Source organism: Corvus kubaryi, unplaced genomic scaffold, assembly GCF_017639235.1.
Source record: "Corvus kubaryi isolate FWS band 111438036 unplaced genomic scaffold, C.kubaryi_AGA036_p1.0 69, whole genome shotgun sequence".
NCBI lineage: Eukaryota > Metazoa > Chordata > Aves > Passeriformes > Corvidae > Corvus > Corvus kubaryi.
The window spans coordinates 5106628-5126822 of NW_024582057.1; the positions used below are offsets into that span (position 1 = coordinate 5106628).

General features: G+C 41.9%; 1 protein-coding gene and 1 long non-coding RNA gene across 2 annotated transcripts in view; both read right to left on the bottom strand.

Moving 5' to 3' along the window:
- The window catches only part of LOC121674675, a 48002-nt gene extending 44020 nt beyond the window's left edge, over nt 1-3982 (bottom strand). Inside the window, exon 1 of the long non-coding RNA XR_006019768.1 lies at nt 1292-3982. This is a non-coding gene — a long non-coding RNA (uncharacterized LOC121674675). The remainder of the gene's footprint in view (nt 1-1291) is intronic.
- A 3212-nt stretch (nt 3983-7194) lies between these two features.
- SMIM13 (small integral membrane protein 13) lies at nt 7195-19732 on the bottom strand. The gene is made up of 2 exons (XM_042049189.1): nt 19544-19732; nt 7195-10621 (listed from the first exon to the last, which is right to left on the bottom strand). The coding sequence occupies exons 1-2, from the start codon at nt 19617-19619 to the stop codon at nt 10428-10430; spliced, it is 270 nt and encodes an 89-aa protein (XP_041905123.1). The 5' UTR covers nt 19620-19732; the 3' UTR covers nt 7195-10427.
- Between the last annotated feature and the right edge of the window lie 463 nt (nt 19733-20195).

Here is a 20195-nt window from a genome sequence, read left to right on the forward strand (position 1 = left end):
TCCTTGTTTAGGAGCTCCCAGCCTGAAGGATTCCTGGGTTAGGTTGTTCTTCCTTGTACCAGAGCAGAGAAACACAGAAGAAGAGGAAAATAAGGCAGATTTCCTTAAGGTCACAGAGGTAGTTGATAGGTGAGGTTTAGCTCGCCTCCATAAGTAATCCTGCATATATCTCTGCCTTGCTGGAAAAGTGTAACATGCAATTTCAGACACTCATTTCCAGGGAGAGCATGCACCAGATGCCAGGTTAAGTGGCCTTGGGCACAGCAAGGGCTGAATCACCAAGAGAGGCTAAAGGAGAGTCAAACAACAGAACAACTCTTAGTTTTGAAGTGTTGGTTTCAAAACTATTTTCTGACAAAGTGAATTTCCTTTCTTCTTCTAGTTCAAAATGTTTTGTGAAAGCCTTTTTTTCATTTGCTCTGACTGCTTCTCCACTACCAGCACATATGCCTCATCTGGTTTTTCCCTCATTTTTGTCTGTTTTTTTCCTCATATGGGATTGAAGATAACACAACTGCAAACAGTAAGTACCTTACATGGTGAGTATGTACATCCAGATGAAAGAGTTTTCACATTTTTGTTTTCCTCTTCATGATATTTTAGAAAAAGAACACCTTCTAAAGAGCTTATTGTCGATGCTGTATCTAATGACACAAGCAAAGCCTTGTACACACCAGGCACTGCCTAGGCAGCAACCTGCAGTGGCAGCTAGCAGCACAGGAATAAAGAGTCAGGTATTTAGGCACTGTGCTCATTAGCTGTTAACCAGACGGAGAAGTGTCAAGATACTCCTAAGCTACTTCTGCCCCACCAATCAACAACACATTATTGGATAAAACAAAAGCACCCACTTGGAGGCCAGCACAGGATACCAGTATTACCATATAATCCAGACCCCTGCCACTGAGCAGTTTTGCAGCAAGTGATTCTGCCTCAGGCTGTTCTAGCACAGGGGGAAATCCCATAATTCATATATTTCATATGGAGCCATTACAGCTCATCAGCTACTTATCAGAGGGGCTCTGCTACAGTTAACTTTTTCTGCTAAAATTCCCATAATAGACAGACACAGGAGCCTGTGGCATCTCCTCTACAGCAAATCAAAATCTTTGGAGCAACCCATCTAATCCATATAAGTTATTCACAAGTAATAACTTCAGCAGAAAATGCCAACCTCTACTTCCAGGCAAGGCAACAGAGCATAAAATCTCCATACCCTCTGATCATTGCTCAGTTTCTCATCCTATAAAAAAACCAATCAAGTAGAAAAGAGAAATTCAATGCTTCCTACCTGAATGCATCCATGGCTTCCCAGGAGGACATTGTATGACTAGCAGCTAGGAGGCCATTTAAGCAGGCTCTGTTCCTCAGCCACTCTGCTTTTCCACAGGCACACAAAAGCCACAGCTGTGGCTCCATCACCAGCTGATATCTATTTTTAGAGCTCACTCCACATGCACAGCAGGGAGTCCACCAGGCCTGATTTGTCTCTAGCCCTTGCACTTTAGGTAAAGAACCAATAATAACTTTTGCACAAGTAGGAACTAATTACCTCTTCACAGCTTCCTTACACAGGTGAAATCAGGTACAGGAGGGTGGGTCAGTCTCACACCTGCTGGCTGCAGCTCAAAGCCCAGAGGCAGAGCCTAGCTCTGAGCTCTGCTGGTCCTGCTCAGTGTGCAGGGCATCCTGGGCAGGAAAGGCTGCCATCTCCTCCCATGTGCTGCACTGAGTGCTGGCTTCTTACTGACTGTTCATAGCAGTAAACATGACAGCTGTTCATGAAACAAAGGAAGGGTTTTCTTTATTCTCAACTTTGGAGACTTTTTTAGGTGAGGGATGTGTGTGTATTCCGTTGGTTTTGTTCTCTGAGCATTTCTAGCTATCAGCCTGACAACATCGAAGAAAGTAAGAACTTCCAGGTGGGTCAGGCCATGGAGAACACAGCCCCATATTCTATTTCTGAAGGGGCATGTGGGTCTGCTTAGGGTACATTCACAAGCCAACTTTCTCTAGTGCTCACAATCATTGGATGTTGGAAGTTAGGAAACACCGCACTGACTAAACCTCTCATTAGCCTATGAACTTGGGATTTGCCCATGGAAGTATCCATTAGTTGGTATCTGCAGGTTCATAACCTTATCTTTGTGACATCCTGTAGCAGATTGCAGGTTTTCATTACCTACTGTGTGAAGTGTTTATCTACATATGGGACATCCAAGAAATCTGTTGCTGCAGCCACCACTGAAGTGCTTGGCAATCCTAGAAAAGACGCTGCTCCTGTCATGTACCTGTACCTTCAGTGTCCTTAGTCTGTTGTGTGTCCTTCCCAGAGAGGGAAGCATGCACTGAAACCACTGGCCCCACACTCCCCTCATCCTTGTACACTTTCTTCCTTTCTCTAGAAGAGGCTCACTCTGCTGTCCATCACAATTACTTTTGAAGCACCCTCCAGTCCTGGTTAAAGTGTTGATGAGGAGCATATCTCACCTAACATGAACTGAGAGCAAGGGTCTTGGAGAAGGGAGAAAATACAGCATGACTAAAGTATTTCCTGGTTTTGTATATGGATCCTGGCTAGTCAGCCTTGCGGTGGAGTCTGGACAAGAGAAAAATAGAAGCCCTGTCTTTTTTAGCACTTGAACACCACACATACCAAAGGTTGGCTTCAGCTGTTCCTCCTGCTGGCCACAGGGCAGAGGCTTCTTCCTCCTGTCCAAGCTCCTGCAGGACAGGTGGGTGGCCACAGCTGCAGTGGTCCAGAGCATTGGCAAGCACCTCCTTTCCAGTGGCATTTGTGCTCCCCATGGAGCTGCCTGCTGCCAGGCAGAGGAGTGGTGTAAGAGCCAGTGCCACCCTCAGCCCTGCTAGGGTGTTACAGACAGCCCAATTTTTAATCACAGCATTTCATCTCAGTTTTGACTTTGACAGTCTCACAAGCACTAGAGATCACTAACACCAGAGCAGCAGCCTTCCAGACCCAAACAGCAGATGAAGACTCCTCAGGCACACACCTGCACAGCTGGAATAAGACTGAATTTCCCTGGCAAGCCACACAGACTGGAAAAAAAAAAAGTTATTTGTTTTTAATGCCAGCAACCCTCTAAGTTTAAATGCTAGATTTGCTAATGGAGACTCACTGTAAGTCTTGCATAATAAATGTTTTCCCTCAATAAGGGGAAAACAGGTTTCTCCAAAGTCATGTGCAACAAAGTGCTTCCTCCTCCCTTAGCCTGAATACAGTCATCAGCAGTGTAACTCAACAAGGCTCCCACTATATCTCTATCCCCTAGCTTTTCTCAAGGATTTTGGTCTTTAATGGAGGAAAATGTTACACAGGCTCCTGTCCCCAAGTCTAATATTAATATTGTGCTATTAATATCATATTTTATATTAATATTAGACTCCTAGTGGACTAATACTAATATTAGACTTTGGGAGAAGGTTTTAAAGTAAGCTGATCACGAGCCCTTGTTTTACCTGCTCAGTAACTAGCAGGATTTAGACCAGCTTTGATGGGATGGAATTTCACCTCACATCTCTGCAGTGAAACTGTGAGAAGCATGACGATGAGTTAAGACAAGCAGACCTCTCTTGGCATTTCTGAGCCCTCCCTTCTTGAAGCAGATAGTTTGGAGGTCACTTTTCTTTACAAAGTAAAGCAATGCACAAGTGCCCCTAGACACTAGGCTCCATGCGTTCCCACAGCTTTTTTGGCACGCAGCATACAGCCAAACAAACAGGAAGCCCGCTCAAATCCTACAAGGAGCTGCCCTTGTCCTTCCCAAACCCACTAAATAACAGCAGAATTACTATTAAATAAACAAACAAACAAACAAATAAATAAAGCGACAGCAGCGGCAAAGCAGCTCAGCAGCATCCGCCCTGCCAGGAGGGCCCGTTCCCAAAGCCTGGAGGCCCCTGCCATCTAGTGGTGACTGCCAGTCCCAACGCGCCCTTCCCACCCAAACTAAAACCCTCCAGGATTTTACTATCTCTTTCTTTCTTTAGTATTTCAGACTGGACCTGCACAGCGGCCGGTTCACGGATAAACGTTTTCCACTATCCACACCGTCACCCCAGGGTTCGGGAGAAACGAGAAGAAATCCTGGAAGAAGAGACAAGGAAAAGCAAAATCAAGTCTACCCTCAGTATGTGAATCTTTTGCAAAACATAAAAACTAAGGCTGCAGTAAATCTCACTGCTAGTACTTCGGTGTCACAATTGTTAAATGAACCTCGTGATTTTGCCCAGAGACGCTGTGGATGCCCCATCCTTGAAAATGTTGGGTTGGATGGTGCTTTGAGCAAACCTGTCTAGTGGAAGGTGTTCCTGCCCATTCAGGGAGGGTTGGAACTAGATGATCTTTAGGGTCCCTTCCAACCTAAACCATTCTGTGATTCTATGATTTTGGAAAATAAAGAGGCTAACACAGAAATTCAGTAAAAGACCTGCAAATCAGAGCCACAGTGAAATTCACAGCTTCCAGCCTTGGCACGGCTCCTCTGCTGGCCTGGAGGACCATGCTGGTTCGTGTTTGCCAATGTGCCCCCAACCCACTGACACCAGAGGTTGATCAGACTGGTTCTGTTCTTGGAAAACCAAAAATCAAGTTGTGCCAGGATTAGAACTCACAGCAGATGCGGTGTCACCCAGCCACCAACCCAAGAGGGCTTATGGGGATTATCAGCACTGCAGAGATGCTGCAGACCTGGCATGTCAGAGCCAAGCACATCCTCTGCCTACACCTTGCAGACACCCAAGCTCAGCCCCCTTACAACCATCCAGGTCATCAGGCAGCATCTCCTGCTTCTTCTGAGGATGTTCTCAAAGCAGGGTCTACTCAGAACTTGAGGGTAGCAACTCTTGATACTTCTAAAAACTGAGACAACTCATGTTGGATACAAGTGGTGTTCAAGAGACAGATTTTGATGCATTCCACCATGGCAAGGAAATTGCCTAACATTTTTAAACACGGAAAAGCTAACAGCTGATCATCTGACATCAAAAGACTCATTTGCCACAGGAACTGCAATTAACTCAAAATAAGCAAGAAGATCTCACAAAGACAGAAGGCTACTGATTAAGTCCTTAAAAAAGGAGCAGGGCACTGTGCTAGGAAGTTCAAGACTGACTTTAACAAAAATTCAGGGTTGACACAGCCCCAGTGGTTCAATTTCACACACAGTAGTAGCAAAACTTGCTTTGAGCCACAGCCTGTGTTACTTGTGAACAAACAAATTTGCTGGTAGAAGGCTTTCAATTCCCCATAAAAGATGTTAAAATACTCTAGTGCAGAGGAGAGGAAATTGGTATGACATAGAACAAGGTACTCTCCTTTGCAGTGTTCTGAGGAAAACACAGTTCACATGTAACTTCTCATTTTGAAACTTCACTGTTACCTGCATAGAAGGCTAGATGTTTAAATAGAGTGTGGACAGAAGTCAGCTGCCAGAATTGTTCAGCACACCCAGACCCAAGGAGAAGGAATCACAGGCAAGTACCCCTCAGGCCACACATCCCACATCTTCTTCTTACCCTTCTCAGTTCAAGTACACTGCCAGCATTTGGGATGAATCATGGTGGCAGCACACACAAAACAAGCCAGCAGAGGCAGGTACACCACAAATAGTATGTGTGCAATACTTGGACAATGACCCCAGAGTGGCCACATTATGGCCCCATCCCATCCTTCCCTACATATTAGAGTCTCTCAGCTACCAAAGTTAAAGGAACATTTGTGCTATTCATTTCCCACTGTGGAAACTGAAAAGCCCCATGAATAGAAACATATGGAATATAAAGCCCAAGATGTACTTGATCGCAGTGTCCCCCTTTGTGAAAATAAGGGCATTAGTCTTGGTTTGATTTCTGCTGATAAGAGATCTCCTGCCTCTAAGAGACTTCTCCCCTACATTTACACAGCCCTGCTTCCTCCAAAGGTGAAGACACCCTCAGACATCAGCACTGGTTGGTTCTTCTGTTGACTCCATAATGCTGTGTTGTCCACTCACAGGTCCACCTTGACATTCCTTTGCCTGAAGAAGCGTCCAACACTGCTACACGTCAACACAGTCCTAGGTCAGATGACAGCCTTTGCCCAGGCTCTATGAACCAGTGCTAAAAAGTCTCCCTTCCTTATGTTTTATGATCAAAACATAAGAGCTGCTGGTTGACATGAAGAACACAGCAATACTCATGTCTTAAACGTTTAACATAAATCCCAGCATATTCACACTGCCAACTTCCAGCGTGATCACAGATAAAAGATGTTTGTATGACCCAAGCAAGATGTAACACAATCTTTTACAAAGATTACAAAGATAAAAAAAAACTGGCATGGTACCAGTTAAAACAGCTCTTGGTAGAACTTGCGGCAAACTTGCACAACGGCACCTTTATTCATCCCACCAGAACAGACCACAAAGTGGTTCCTTGGGATCAGCACCAAAGCAAGCATGTGTTTCACAAGCACCTGACACCAGTTGCCCATCACTGATTGTTCTCACTTATATTAGCCCCCAACACACACCACCACATACAAATCCAACTTTCTGAGGTGAAAAGACCCAGGTGCTCAAATCACGTAATACCAGGACATTTTGCTGCACTCCATTAGTACCCTGTTTTTACAAGTGAGAAGAGTAGGACAACAGCAAAACAGTTTGTTCTCTCAAAGTGTTTCAGATTTTTCTTCAAAATCTTCTTTTAATGTCTGATTATTAAATAAAATAACCCAGGATACAACGTATGCATTTTACTTAACAGCAGCAGTATGAGATGAAGCACGTTCTCACTTCCTTCTCCTGTACATCTTCATTTCCAAAGTAAGAACTTCCTACTTCACCAAGACACTTATTTTAAAAAACTAGTCCATGACCAATCTTAGAAGCATCAAGAAAAGCAGAGTGGGGAGGTGGTTTGATTTTTTGGGGTTTGTTGTTTGTTTTGGGTTTTTTAGTTGCTAAAATGAAATTACAACTTTCAAGGTATAAGGCAGAAAAAAGACCTTTACTAACAACTGCTCTAGAAGATATACACTAACCTGCCCTTTACAATGAAGTCATCTGCAGGTACTACACCAACTAGAATGTGATTTTTTACAAGTCTTTTGTAGTGTTTCACTGCTCAAACAAGCAGTCTAATTCTACAGACAAAATCCCATTCAAAAAAACAGCCAGAAAATCACTCAGGTCAAGTATTCATATCAAGTCTTGTTACTTTATTTTTCATCTGTGCAGTCAGTTAAAAGAACAGTTAATGATGAAAACAGACAACCACAGAAGCTTTAGGTACAGTTTCATAACACTGATGAAGCAAATGACTACACTGAACAAATTCTTTATGCTGGTCATTTCCAAACGAAACAGAAGGACATACACAGGTCTAGTTCAGTGTAAAACCTGATATTAAGCAGCAAGTTGATCACAAATTGCAGCACTGTCATATACAACACAGGAAATTACTGCTTATTCAAAGTTACACAGCCCCTGCAACAAAGATGATATGACTATATTTAAAATAAGAACCCAAAATACATTCAAGATAACGGCTGCAACAATAAGGCAATAGTTTTAAAAACAGATCCCGCTAAACAAAACAAGACCAACTGTGTAACCTGTTGCCTTCATAAGGTTTCAGACTTGGATGGGTCAATTCAAAGTTAAGTGCTTACCCACCACTAAAGTTTCAGAAGAACATTGGTAAGAACACCTGAAGACATGAGTATATTGGACTGCCAGCAATCACAACCCAGGTCTTATCACAAGTACGCATCCCACACACACAGCTTCGCTCTTACACGTTTGCATGAAGTGCCCTGTACAAAGATTTCACTACAGTTTCCTTCAAGAAAAATTATACATCGACAGAAGACATTAGCATTCCAAAATTCTTCCAAACCACATTATATAATATACCTTTGGCCTGCTACTAATAAGATCATTAAAGCTATACACTAGGCAGACAGCATTATTGGCAGCTGTGTCACAACATTAAAAAATTAGCATCAGCTACTGTTTTAAAGAAGAAAGAGACTGAAAATAACTTTGGGGAGTGAAATGTACACCTACCGACAGCAAAGAAGGGAGAAGGAAGTCATTTGGCTAGAGCAGATGAGATACCCAGACGTTCCACGTCCATCTTATTGCATATTTTATCAGTGTCTGCATTCAAACCCACACAGATTTCTCCTTCATTATCTTGCTCCAGAGTCTTCAGCAACCTTCAGAGCTACCCTGAACTAGCTATGTATATTGTCATAACTTCACACTTCTTCACAGCTCCTAGAAGCAGGGACTATGTTACTGTTTCTTAACCAGGGACAGCATAGGCATCAGCCTTTTGCTGTCTTCTGTGCACTAAAGTCTAGGTAAAGTGAAGTGCAATGGAGTGTCAATACCCTATGTCAGTACAGAATAAGTATCTTTATTTGTAAATCTATATCAGCAAAGCTTAAGACAAAGATGCTAATTTCTTAAGAAAAATGTACCAGTACTTGATTAGCACTGCTAGACTGGAAGTCTCACCATGTGACAAGACAGAACTACACAAGAAAACTGTGACATTAAGTTGTGTGAGGCAAACTGAAAGCAGCAGGGAACAGAATCTGATTGCTTTTGCTCTGTTTGAATAAATGGGAATCTTACTAATTAAAAAAAAAACCAACAAAAAAACCCAATCAACCATCATTAGACATTCCCTTGCCAGCACACAGGACAGAGGAGGAGACTATCAGTATTTCAGTATGTGTTTACACAGTATGTGCATAGCACTGCCTGATCATGCTTCAAAATGTAACCTTATGCTTAATACATCTATGCTAGCAAATAAAACAAAGTCTTTTAGACTCCAAAGGAAAGTCAGGGCTGATCTTATCTTATATATTTTAATACTGAAACATTCAAACGATTTTAACAAGTGAATGCCCCTCACTGGATTTTGAACACTATTCACAGCTGACAAATTAAAACATAAAGGCACTAAATGAGTGCTCTTTTCCCAGATGTAGGCGTACTTGATGAAAAACCTAAATGCTGCTGCTTTTTGCCATATAATTGAACCAAACCACAATTTGGAAGCCATAGGTTTGAACTTCTTAACAACTGAAAATACAAGACCAATTTTATAGTCCTGATTAAGTTTTTATACACAGAACAATGATCCAAACACTACCACATATCCAAACTTTGAGAGAAAACTGAAGCTGTTCAAGATGAGACCTGCTGGTAGTTCTTTCTCATACACACATCAGAGGTGGTACATGCTTGTTTCTCCTCTTTCCAAAACCTCATGCATCAATCTTCAGAGCTGCTAGATAAACAGAAGTGGAGCTCTTCATTCTGAAGTGCAATGTCAAAATAGCTGTATAACTCATTCTCAGAGAAAACCAGAGCAACTGCTGATTACTGGTAAAAATCCGTAAGTCCTCCATCAAACGTGAGGTACCAAATTCCCTGCTGGAACACCGTCGGAGCGTCCCAGTGATGGCTGACAAACTGGTAAGAGAGCCTTAACTGCTTCCAGGAAAAAAGTTATGTCAGATACCAAATACCTGATGCAAAGGTGTACAAGGAGAGCTAGAGAAGTGCTTAGTATCCAAATACCAAAAATGACACTTCAGAATACCAAACAGTGAGTAGTGCATAACCCAGGCACCTTCCCATCTCCAACACAGGCTGGACTTGGAGTAAAAGGTTCAGGAAAAACATTCAGAAGCCTAGCAGGACTGTTTAACCTGTAACCCTTCTTATATACAAAAACCAAGAAAACAGGTCTTGCCACCTGATTGCTTTCTTTACACCTCCTTCTTTTTTAACAAAAGAGGAGATAATAAAAACCTCCAAATCATGTGCATCTAATATGATTTTTCATATTTCCTTTATACTTTTTATATATACAAGAACTTAACTAAAATCTCACTTTAGAATATATTCTAAAGCAGGATATTCTTTCAACTGATTTTTGAGTTCACATGCTTTCTCAAGGTTGAAAAAATATATATATTCATATACACCTAAGGAAATAAAACTCAATTTCACTATATGTAGTTACAGTGCTGTAAAGAAAAAATAATTTATAATCTATTTTAAGTCTGAAGTGTGTACTATGTTCAGACTAATGCAAAGGCTAAGCCTATGGTCCAGGACCTGTTCTTCAGCTGCATGCTGAGATAGGAGATACAGGAACTCAGCATTTTTGTAATGGAGATTTCTCTCCACCTCTCCATTCTTCCAGTATTCTATGACTTGCTGCTGAAGCCCTCCCTGAACCTCTACTGCAGCAGCATCATCCATTGGTAGCTCAGAAGTAAAGGTCCACAGGGATCAATGTTACCTCTTAGGTCAGTTTGTCAGTACGATCACACCACTGAGGACACAGTGCAGAGGTATTAACCATTCAGTTACTCAGACATTCAGTGGAGTATTTTAAGTCGTGTCTTCTGTAGGTGCCCTTCGCTGCCGAGCCGATTTCTGTCTCCCTCTCTGAGGTGAGGGTGGAGTTTCCTGTTCAGCTTCAGTTTCTGAAGGCTCGTTGTCTCCCTGCTGGGACCCCGTATCACCTATCAATTCTCTCAGGAATTTGAATTTAGACAAAAACAATTGCCAGACCACATACCATCCTGCAGGAGAGAGAAAAGAGGTACTGCTTAGTTACTTCATAGAAATCGATCGTCAGCTCTTGGGCAAAGTACATCACAAAAGGGAAAAATCAGCTCCCATCCTCTATTTGCCAACCCCAACAGCCCTCCACAACACATTTTACAGTCCTATAAATACCAATTCAACTTCATGAAGTCCATCCTCATCCAGAAGCAACATTGAAGCTCCAGGAAAAACCCTACACTTTCCAAATTGAACTGCCACAGCAAGTAGTTGGGTGATCACCATCACACAGATGAAGGTCTTAGTTGTCAGGAGGAAAGAAGTCCTATGGTTGTATCTCAAATAAGGACTCAGGACTCATTACACAGGCACTGTGAAAAGATTGCACTAGAATTTTCACCCTCACTCAGCAAACACTCCATTCTAGAAATCACATTTTAAAAGTTGCATTACATAATTACTATGAAGCACACTTGCTCAGATCTTCAAATTAATACCATATTTTATAATAAATCCTATTCTGAAATGGACAAGGTCTTCCTTATGTTCACTAAAAGACCACATCCCCCAAATTCAAGGAGATCCCTCACTATGCCCAAATCCCACTAAATTAAAATTCACATTCTGTGGTAAATTATGTTCGGATCTACTGCTAAAATACTCTAGGTTCCAAAATTATGCAAGTAGAGAGATGCAATGACCACATTTTTAGAAAGTCTCTTAAAAAATACTTAAGAACCACCTCCTCCTCCTCCTCTCTCTTGCCTAAGTGTTTCTGTAACAGGTAGACAAAAAAACTTTGAAAATTCTGGCTTAGGTTTAGATATATTTATATCTGCTTTTTATTTTGAAAGAACCCACCAAACAGGAATACAACTTCTCTGTGAAATACAGTTAAGTGGAGCAAAATTTAAACAGCTTTTTGAAAACAAATGCTATACAACCATCATTTGCAAACACCAATACCCATCTGGCCTGCACAGAGCTACATATTAATAGTCCCATTCTCTGTTCAGAAGGTTTTGCCAGCTATTCAAGCCTATACTGCTGACCTATTCAGATATTAGGAGCCCTATTTTACAGAGCTAGGGAAAACTGTCCTCCCAATTACACAGCTGCCAGCAGAAGCAGACTTCTGAGAAGGGATAACGGACATATTAGAAAGGGGAGAGAAAGACTAATAAATAACTAATAAACAGGTAACACTTATATAACCACAGCAACTCTGTATTTCTTCCTCTTGTAATATGAGTCAATATAGGCAATCTATTGCTTATGACAAAAACAAGAGCCTACCCTTCTCCTCCTTCCTGGAATACTTTTCATACCCTGCAGTTTTTTAATTTCAGTAACTTCTCTGCTCCTGAGGAAAGTTGAAGGAAAGCTTTTATATGACAACATTTTATGATCTAAATTAATTCCTTGAGTTTACACAAGTATTTCCTTTCCCATGAACGCCTAAACCCTTAAATGACTTGTGACTAAACTGAATCTGATGTCCCGCAAACGTATTACATTCCCTTGCACCTAGGAAAAAAAAAATGGATGGTAGATGGCTGGGTTTGGCTTCTCTTTTCTTTCAGAACTAAAAGTAAAAATTGAGGTAGCAGCTCTCTGAAAGTTGCTTCTACTGAAAGGTATTTCAAGTCTCTGAGACCTTCAATGCTTTGTGCATTCTGGAGACCTTTAACCAATTCATTTTTCTTGTAGTTATAAACATCATTAGAAATAATTAGATTTCCAAAAGCTATGCTCATTTCTAGTTCACAAGGAAAAAGATGCATGAAATATTTCAAGTAAATACAAGACACTTGCAAGAAAGTGCAAAATATTACAAGGTGTTTAAAAATGTCTTCAACTCCCCAATTTGTTGACAAAGTTTGAGACACTTGAGTTAGAAGTACATGAGAAATACATTTTATTAAATTCATTTAAACACATGGTGGGGGAACTCTCAGGCACAAATTTTTTCTTGGAGTTGCATTTTATTTGGCTGTTTAAAATCCTCACCTGCAAAGTGAATTATCAAGGGGCATTACTTCCAGAGGAGGGAGGGAGGAAGGAAGGGAGGAGGATGAGCCAAAAATATTCAGGGCATTCCCAGAAGTGTTTTAGGGGACTTTACAGAAGCATGACTTGAGTATATTTGGCGTAAATAAATATTCCATTAAGGTAGGTATTTTAACTTAAGCTAAATAAAGTGAACCACATGCTTCCTCTATCACTGCAAACAGGCTACTTAACACCCAGAATAACTACAGGGTGTGTGTTGGGGAAATACTAAAGACCATACAAAGTTCAGTCACACTCTCAAGAAAAACAACACTAATTTCTTTTCAGTGTTTGGTCTGAGTTAGAGAGCAGAGCAGAATGGTCTAAGTACCCAAAACCCCGAGTACCATAAACAGACTCCGGAGCTCTAGCTCCAGACTACAAACAAGACAGTGTAAATAATCAGCCAACGAGACTGGTTCTAGCAGCCAAACAAACAGACCAGTGGTAACAGGCAGGTGAAACAAACCACGGTGCAGCGGGTTGAAAAGAAAATTACAACAGGCTTAGCCAAAGATAATAGTTGGAGGGCGACCAGGCTTGAAAACGAGAATTTCAAGAACTGCACAAGGTCTCCTAGTCTGTACCAGAGACCTTTATTAGGTATAAAATAATCAAAGTAGAAAGATTTCTTTCTTTCACTTGCTCTAGTTACCTTGCCAGCTTGGATGGAAGGTTGGAAAAAAAAAAAAAACCCCAACAAAAATCCCTAAAACAAACACACCTGTCCGAATCAGGTTAAGATCGCCTCTTCAGCTGAGCCTCCCTGTCACCTCACTGTTACTAAATAAATAAGAATTTCCTTGGAAGTAACCAGACTACAAAAGAACAAGTCATTCCAGGTAAGAAAAAATCTCTCCAGCAACAATATCAACTAAATACATCATTAAATAAAACCACACACACAGACACAAAGCCTGGAGGCAGATTCACACTACTGAGTTACCTCTGAATCAGAAGACAACGCATTTTCTATTAATTTCACATTCTTTTAAGAACACTGTAAAATGGTAACACCTGGCACTGTGCCATACTGAAGAACTGTATGTTACATAGCAGTGTTTTTAGAAAAAGAAAATAATTGTAAACTAATTTAAAATACACACAAAAATCCAAGGAAAATGGGCATTTCTATGCATTCTTGTCTGTATGTAGCTCAGTTTAGTTTCGCAGGTTTTTGCTGTAGAGCTCTTCCTGGACAGGTAACTGACACCATTGGTTTGCATCTCTAACACTTCCACTTTGTTCAGGTAAGCTGCTCTCAAAGAAGTCCTACTGGTTTAGCTTCACCACACACAAAACATTTGATTAGAATCAGTCTTTCACTACTTGCTTTACTTTCTTCAGCTATTTGATTTACCTTTTAAAATCATCCTTAGCTTGATTGAGCCTGTGGAAGCCAAACAGCACACCCATAACACGCCTTCAGCAAACAAGCAGTGATGACATGCAGACTATAGTACATAATATTTCTACACTAACTGGTGAAAGAAGTTGCCCCTCAAAGCAGTAAGCCAGACCAAACATACATTAGCGCAGTGCAAAGCAGGGGATCCAGCTCTTGATGTAGCAGATACTTGAAACCAATGTTACAAAATCTAATGTACCAGTGTTTTGCAGAGAGGCAAAACAGCAGCTCCCAGCCTTGCAGAGTTTAGTACTCACTAAAAGCTGGGAGCCACCATCTCACTTAAAAATTACACAGCCAGATGCCATGCAAAGACATTTAAGCCAGATTTGGTACTGTGCCATCAGTATGTCAACCCCCCTCTTATAAATCACAATGCAACGTGTTTATGAAGATGGGACTGTGAGTCAAAGCCTTTGACTAACTCACAGCAGATCTATGTAACATCCATGCAATTCAGATGTTAAACAGATTTTATGATTTGAGTAGATTTCATTAAAACTACTTTTTCCGCTACTTCCCACACCAGCTCTTCATTCTTTGTAAAGGGGAAAGAAACAGCGATCCAACTACAATGTTACTCCCACTCCAAAAGTGAGGGATTACAAGTCTCAGGCCCATCTATTTCATTCACCTTTCACTGGCTTGTATGCAACAGCTAACAGTTTTCTTTACTGGAGCACATTTTCCTCTTCCGTTTGAATCAGGAAAAGCAAACAGAAGAAAAACCCCAGGGTTAATATGGAGTGCTGGGGAAAAGCAGCTTGATTTTTCTTATGTGAAATACAAATGAAACCAAGAAAGGAAGGATGGTGATGCAGTAACTGCACAACACAGAGAAGATCTGACTTCCAGTTCTGAACCTGCTGTGGAATTCCTGTGCAGTCTCGCAAGATCGTTTTACTTTTGTGTCCCTACTGATTTCAAAATAGGATGCTATCACGCCAGAACATGGAAACTAATTTAGAACTGGGGTATCACCATGGTGAACGTTGCCTATATTCAAATGCTTAAGTGTCCATCACAGAAAATCCTAAGTAGCTACAGCTGCAAAAAAAATGAGCATGGAGCTTCAGATGCTAATCTGAGATTTGGGAGAACAGGGTTCTACTCCAAGCTCTGTGTCAAACAACTTCTGCAACACCACACACAACAACAACACAACACACTTCAACCACATCTCTGAAACAGTGCAGCACAAGTATACTGCCCTAGGGGACAGCTTTGCTATGGAGAGGACCAGACTGAAGGAAGCACTGCTCTGACACTGGAATAACAGAGGACATTAGGTGACATGGTGCTTGGCTCTGCACAGCTCCTTAAATCAGCTCCGATTTAATGCATCACTACCACTTGCTGACTGAGCAAAAGGAAACTTGTTCTTTTCTCATCTCCCATTTATAACAGTTTCAAAACTCAACTTCAAATTAAAGGATATTTTCTCTTTATAAGTTGTCTAATCAAGCATGACTTTACTCATCTGTTGAGGTACTTACAAGAATCGTTCATTGAAGATAGCTACAAAACTGTTTAAACAAAGCATTAAAGAAAAGTTATTCAGGCAGAATTGCAGGCTGAAATGTTTTCCCATCTGCAACTGAATTCAGACTTGTGAAGTGAACCACACATTCATTTCAGCACTTAGAGTTACATGATTTTTATTTTAAGGTTGTACCTCTCAAACCGCATTTCATTAGCCTCTTTTGCCAAATGAGATGAACATTTCCATCTGTTCCAGTGAAAGCACTTTGGCAATTTTACTTGGCTCCATGCATTACTACTCTGGGAAAATAAAACAAATACACAGAGGTAATCAGTACTAGAGCTCACCTTGGCTGGTATTTTATTTTATCCTATATCTTTGACTATGCACAAGTTCCTCCCATCTCAGAGGTACGTGGGATACACAAAAGCAGCAGTAAGACCACCAGAAAAAGAAAATCAGACAAAGGTGGGAATAAAAGAAGTGGAAGGAAGTTATCTTAGTCCCAGTTTTAAAAGAGCAACTGAAAATTTGCTGTGTTTACAGTACCTCAATGGTTTCTATGTCAGATGTGATCAGTTTACAAATGCTAGCTGCAAGCCTCCCGTGCTTCCCAACTAATTCAGATCAACACTGAAAGTAGCAGTTGCCAGCATCCAAACATGTTTAAAAGAAATGAGGTCATTTATTCAAAGTACATTTATAGTCATAAATGCCTAATTCACATTGCTGAAGAACAAGTCAAAATAACTTCTGATAATTTGTGCTCTGAATTTTATCTTTTCACTTTGAAAAAATAGTAAAGTGAATGTTTTTCTCATTATTTAAGTTTTGATAGCACTTATCACACCATATGTGGATGGGCAGCAGAAATCCACATGATCCTAGAATGTCTCCTAGATATTTAAATCTATTACTCTCAGCACGCAATCACACCATGAAGCCTTTTATGAGCCACTCAAAATCCAAGTCCCAGGTCTTTATGTTCTCGGCCCTGTAAGTTCCTCTCATTAGGCTGTTTCAATACCTCTTGTCAGATGGCTGGAAAATATTCTCATCATCAGATCAAGCTTACTCCAGATTATATCCAGCCTTTCCTATGTCAGATTTGTCCATTAATTTGTATGTCTCACTGGCTAGCATTTACTCATATCCTGTCACACACAGCACTTGGGCAGCTTCTTCTCCACCTTCTCACCTACAGGTCTCTATTCTTTACAGGCTTCCTAGGGATTGGGAAACTGCCTATCACCAGCACAGATAAACAATTAAATTCAAAGTAGCTTGTACTCAGCTTTTTTTCCAGTAGTGGTCTTGGCATTGTTTTCCTTGAATATTTTCCATGGCAAGAGAAGTATAAGTGGCATAACCAATATTAATTAATTAATAAATGCTGTGTGATGGAAAAATAATTACAAATACTATAAATCACTATCAAATCCTATTGAGTCACTTCTAACAGGGTAACAGTTCAAATTCCTCCCCGAAAAACCCAATGAATGTGTCAGCTTCCTGTGTTCAGTACATCTAAAATATAGGTGACTTTTAGCAATTATTTTATAAGCTCTGACACTGATTAAAGTAAAATACAATGAAGGATTCAAAGCAAAGTACTCATGGAATTCAAGATGAATGTCCAACATGTAACTCCAAACTGTTAAGTATTTACAAGCCACTTAAAAATAAAGTTATTAATTACTTCTGCTCTCTTTAAGCAAGAAAGCACTAGGCAAATGGTGATGTTAGCAGCCAAAGTTCATGCTTAGCATTTCAATTCCATTTGTCATATACAGACAAAAGCAGAAAGACCTGGAGAAAATGATCCTTGTTTTTGAGTTTGAACTGCATGTTGCAAAACTCTTTCAGCAAGACAATAAGTAAAGATCTTGTATGCATACTTTAAAAATATAAAAACCCTAGCAAGTACTGCACTGCATCTTCTAGAAGTTGAAAAGTGGCCAGTCAACGCCTAATGAGGGTAGAAAAACTTGAATAAATATCGACTTAGGTCACTGTTTAGTCTGTAACAACAGACAGCATAGGACATGCAGGAAAAGAGCACACAACCAAGGAAAGTATAGCCTTGCAGTTCCAGTTATCAGTATTTCACAGATTTCCTCACCCAAGATAATGACCAAGATGTTGACCTTTCTTCCATGAACTTTAAAGGACAGAAGTTTCAGCATCCAAAATACTCCTTGTTAATGAGCTTGTAAATGATTTCCCCATTGTGTAAAAGAAAACTTTTTGTTTTCAGCCTGTTGCTTGACCATTTAACTTCATGTACTCCAACTCCTCTGCAATGATGACATTTCACAATGCTTCCCACTTCACCTTTGACATGCTACTCGGTGGTATAGCCATCATCCAGTCTCCAGTCATCTATTTTCCAGGCTTGACAGACCTAACCTGTTTAGAGTTTCTTCATGCTGAAATAATTTCTCAGCTCTCAACACAGAATTGCTAAGCAAACCCTATCTTTTTAAAAAGAAACTAGGATTTCATTTTTTTTAATGAGGTAATACACTTTAACAAGAAGATACACTGTGTGAGACACACACATATGGACGATTCCTATAGCAGCATAATGACATTTTCTCTTCTATTTTAGGCTTCTAATGTTTGATTTGCTTGCTATAAAGCATTACACAGATATTTTGGAGAAATCCTTGCAATTACTTCAGTTAATCCTTTCTTTGGGATAATAACAACTCAGTTTGATTTCAGTATATTTCTCCATTTAAATTACATGTGTATACATTTCACACTATGTCCATTACTTCACACATGTTAATACTGGACTTCACTTCCCATTTCACTGTCCAGTCCCTTGATAAGGCAAAATCTTTTCTCAATGCTTTGTCATTTTGACAACAATTAGCAGTTTCTAAACTATTAAACATCAGTCTTCACTTTGTTCCCTCAGTTTTTCAGAAACCACTTGTAAACCCGCCTGGCACCAAGGAGCCAGGTGGGGTTGTAAATCTCACAAGCCTCTCATCACATATTATGGCATAGTTTGAATTTGCTGGTGTTATTTTGTTTGTTTGGGGAGCTCCAAGCTCTAGCCGCAACATTCACACACTGCACGGCTGATTCCTTCCAAGAACTCCAACAGACCTGCAAGTCATGCCTCCCATTGAAAAAACCCTTCTTTCTGCATATATAAAAAAAAAAAAAGGCAAGCCTTGGATGAATCATCAAGGGGAAGAGACCTTTAAGATCATGTAGTCCAACCATTCACCCAGCACTGCCACTGTAACCCCTAAATCACTAAACCATTACCCAGTGCCACATCCAGACACCTCTTGAACACCTCCAGAGATGGTGACTCCACCACTTCCCTGTGCAACATATTCCAATGCCCGACCACCCTAACAGTGAAAAAACATTTTCTCAAATCTAATCTGAATCTCCCCCCTCTCAGCTTAAGGCCATTTCCCCTGGGCCTCTCACTGCAGGCACAGTAGATGCACCTCACTACAACCTCATGTCAGGTGGTTGTAGAGGGCGATGAGGCCTCCCCTGAGCCTCCTCCTCTCGATCTGCATAAGAAAAAAACCTAAGAGCTGTCTTCAATCAATTCTAGCAAACAGATGTCAGACGCTGAGGGATGCCAGTCCCGACTGTACTTCTTGCACTCAGTGGCATTTCAGACCCGTGCATGTAAGAAGCACAAGGTGACTGCTCAGGAGTCTCATCACTAAAAAAAGCCCTCCGTTTCAGAGGAAACACCGAATTAGACACCGAAGTAAGGCTCTGGGAGCATATCAAGGCTGGAAACGACTCGGGAACAAAGCGAAGAGGGCGCTGCACACTACACACACTCCCCCACACGCCGGGGCACGGTGCCCTTTCACTTCCCTCATCAATCCGAGCCAAGAGGAACCACCACGGATTGCGAGCCCGCCGCGGCGGTGCGAGGGCGTGCGGGGAGCAACAGCACCGGCCGCCGCAGCGGGGCCAGCAGCCGTCCCCTCGCGCCCCGGCACTCACCGCACAGCATGAAGAGCAGCACGCAGGCCAGCGTGGCCACGATCACCAGCAGTGTCAGCCCGATGCTCTGCCACATCGCGCGGCCGGGGGGAGCCGAGAGGACCCGGGCCGGGCCGGCGGCCACAGGCACCCCGCTCCTGCTCCTCCTCCCGCCGCCGATCGACCGGCGGCCGGGCGGGGCGGGGCTCCCGCAGCACCGCGCTGGCGCGGCGTGGTGCGCGGGAAGTGCTGGGAGTTGTAGTTCGTCTTCCTCCCCAGCCAGCCGGAGCGGGAGGGCGATCCCCGCCAGCGAGGACTACAAGTCCCGATGTGCCCTGCGGCACGGTGGTAATGGCGGGGGACGGTGAGGGCTGTGTGAGGGCCGGGGCGCGGCTAGTGTGGTAAAGCCCGGGGGTGGCGGGGGCGGCGGCGGCTGCAGCCTTGGGCAGGGCAGAAGGCCCGTAGGACACACGGAGAGGTGATTCAAGGCCAGGCTGGAGGGGGCCCTGAGCGGCCTGGTCTGGTGTAAGGTGTCCCTGCCCGGAGCAGCAGGGTTGGAACTGGATGATCCCTCACAACCGTTCTATGATTCCATCGCTTTTTAACTTAGATTTAGGGATGGGGTAACCTGATGTCTTAATACTCTTTCTCCCTCTTCCCGTTCCTGCCCTTG